At 42.4% G+C, this 2,083-nt stretch overlaps 1 protein-coding gene across 1 annotated transcript; it reads left to right on the forward strand.

The window, feature by feature from the left end:
* Nucleotides 1–886: 886 nt before the first annotated feature.
* PPTG_19443 (hypothetical protein) lies at nucleotides 887–1,846 on the forward strand (the record flags this gene model as incomplete). The annotated part of the gene is made up of 1 exon (XM_008917917.1): nucleotides 887–1,846. One exon carries the CDS (start codon nucleotides 887–889, stop codon nucleotides 1,844–1,846), a length of 960 nt encoding a protein of 319 aa, XP_008916165.1.
* Nucleotides 1,847–2,083: the final 237 nt, after the last annotated feature.

Here is a 2,083-nt window from a genome sequence, read left to right on the forward strand (position 1 = left end):
TATACTTATATCATTTATACATCAAGATCAAACATTACTAAAGTTATCCAAGTCTAAAGCTCCCACTTGCGGCAATTCCTTTAATACGACGACGAGTCATGGGAGGAGCCATTCCCACACCGCTCACATCCTTCACCAAACCACGCAATGGAGCAGCTTCAGGTCCGGCCGCGGTAGCAATACCGTCTAGAAGTCCGGAAGTAATCGGCTTCCAATTTGTTTTGAGAAAGTTCCACGCAGCACTAGCGCCTTTTTTAATACCGTTCCAAAGATTGCCCCAGAAGCCAGAGCCACTAAGTCCTGATTGATGAGTACGCAGAACTTCTCCGTGAGACATATGTAACGTCGTCCCTTTGCCAGATTCGTAAGCCTTTACAAGTTTCTTGTAATTTTCAGGATGGAAATAATGCGAGTGGCCTTTGTTCAATTGAGAATGACTTAATCGGACGGGTTTGCCATGTAGGACTTTAACAGCCTGTGCGTGGCTCAAATCGACAGCAAATTCCTTATACATTTCTAAATTGAATATCTGGATTACTTATATACAGAGCGAGAGACAAAAATGTCAAAGGTTAATAAATCTAAAACACTCAGTCTGGATGAAATTAAAAATATTATCACTCGTGATATTAGGTTGGGAAGCGAACACGATAATCTATCGGACACTACGGTAAATCTATACACTAGACAACTAATCAAGCTTTACAAGGCCGGCGTTGCGAAACAACAATGGTCTCCAGATGAATTCATATCCAACATCCATTATCCAATGAAATATGATGACGCTTCGTTTCAAAAGACATTCAAGGTTCAGAACTCTAGCATTATTGCACTACTAATGAGCATCTATACAAGCAAAGAGAGTCTCATACTGACACTAAACGCCATGTGCAAAATGGTTAAAAACAGATTTCGCGATGCATTCGGATATTACAATGCGATTCGAAAGGAACTGAGTAAGCAAAACAAAGCCGCAAAGCTGGACAACGAACTGACGCCAGAGGAAGAGAAGAAGTACATCAGCTATGAAGAGCTAATGTCCGTCCCTGGTAAAGTTCATAAGGTGCTCACTGAAACGTACGGCAAAGTATTTCTATCGCGATCCGAGTTTGACGAGCTGGCCAAAGCTAAGAGGACTGAGTACTTGAAGCTCGTATTTGATTACATCACACTGTGGTTGAACGTGCATTATCCACTTCGTTTGGTATGGCCGAGCGTTCTCCTCGCTCCAGAGGAGGGAGCTAACGATCTTCAAGGTAATACATTACATTTGAACGATTTTAAGAATGTTCGACTAATGGGACCGCAAACGATTCAGTTAGATAGTACGACGATGAGCTTGATCAAGTCATATCTCGACTTCTTGACTAATACTATTGGAGAGCAGCCTAGTAACCTACTGTGGCGCATTTTCAATCGACAGCCAGGCGAGTATGATTATACCAATTCGAGCAATAGCTTTAGTCAGGTTCTTTCGAAGCTCTTTGTAAAGTACAATGGAAAGCCAATGTCAATGAATATGATCCGGCACATTGCTGAGTCTCATTTGATCCAATCGCCAGCATATGCTAAACTCACCAATCGCGAGAAGAACGATCTTCATGCAAAACTACTCCACAGCACCATGGCCGCTAACACGAGTTACAACAAGATTGCAAACCGAGCGAATGCTTCTGAAGTATCCTTTGAACCAGACGATTCATACGACCAAGCGCCAGAGTCTCCTGCAAAGCCCGCTGTAACACCTGTAAGCAGACCTAAAGACCGTCGGGAACGCATATTCCATGGCGCTTTCACACCTACTGGCAGCGATAAGACACTCGAGATTGACATCTTTGAGAAATAATTTATTTGATATAACATACAAAGCGATCATGGAGCAAAAACAAAAGAGAACATATCGCAAAGCTGGTCCATTCCATGTGGAATTTCATGGACTTCAAGCTTGCTTACGAAGTGACAAATCTAAAGTAAATATCAAAACAATGCTAGTATCTCATGCATTCGTTGATCTCTGGTGGCTGATTGTAGAAGGTAGGCAACAATACGATAAGGCGTTGTTTGACCAACTCGACGAGCACGA

The sequence above is a fragment of the Phytophthora parasitica genome (genome assembly GCF_000247585.1).
Source record: "Phytophthora parasitica INRA-310 unplaced genomic scaffold supercont2.123, whole genome shotgun sequence".
In the NCBI taxonomy this organism is placed as follows: domain Eukaryota; phylum Oomycota; class Peronosporomycetes; order Peronosporales; family Peronosporaceae; genus Phytophthora; species Phytophthora nicotianae.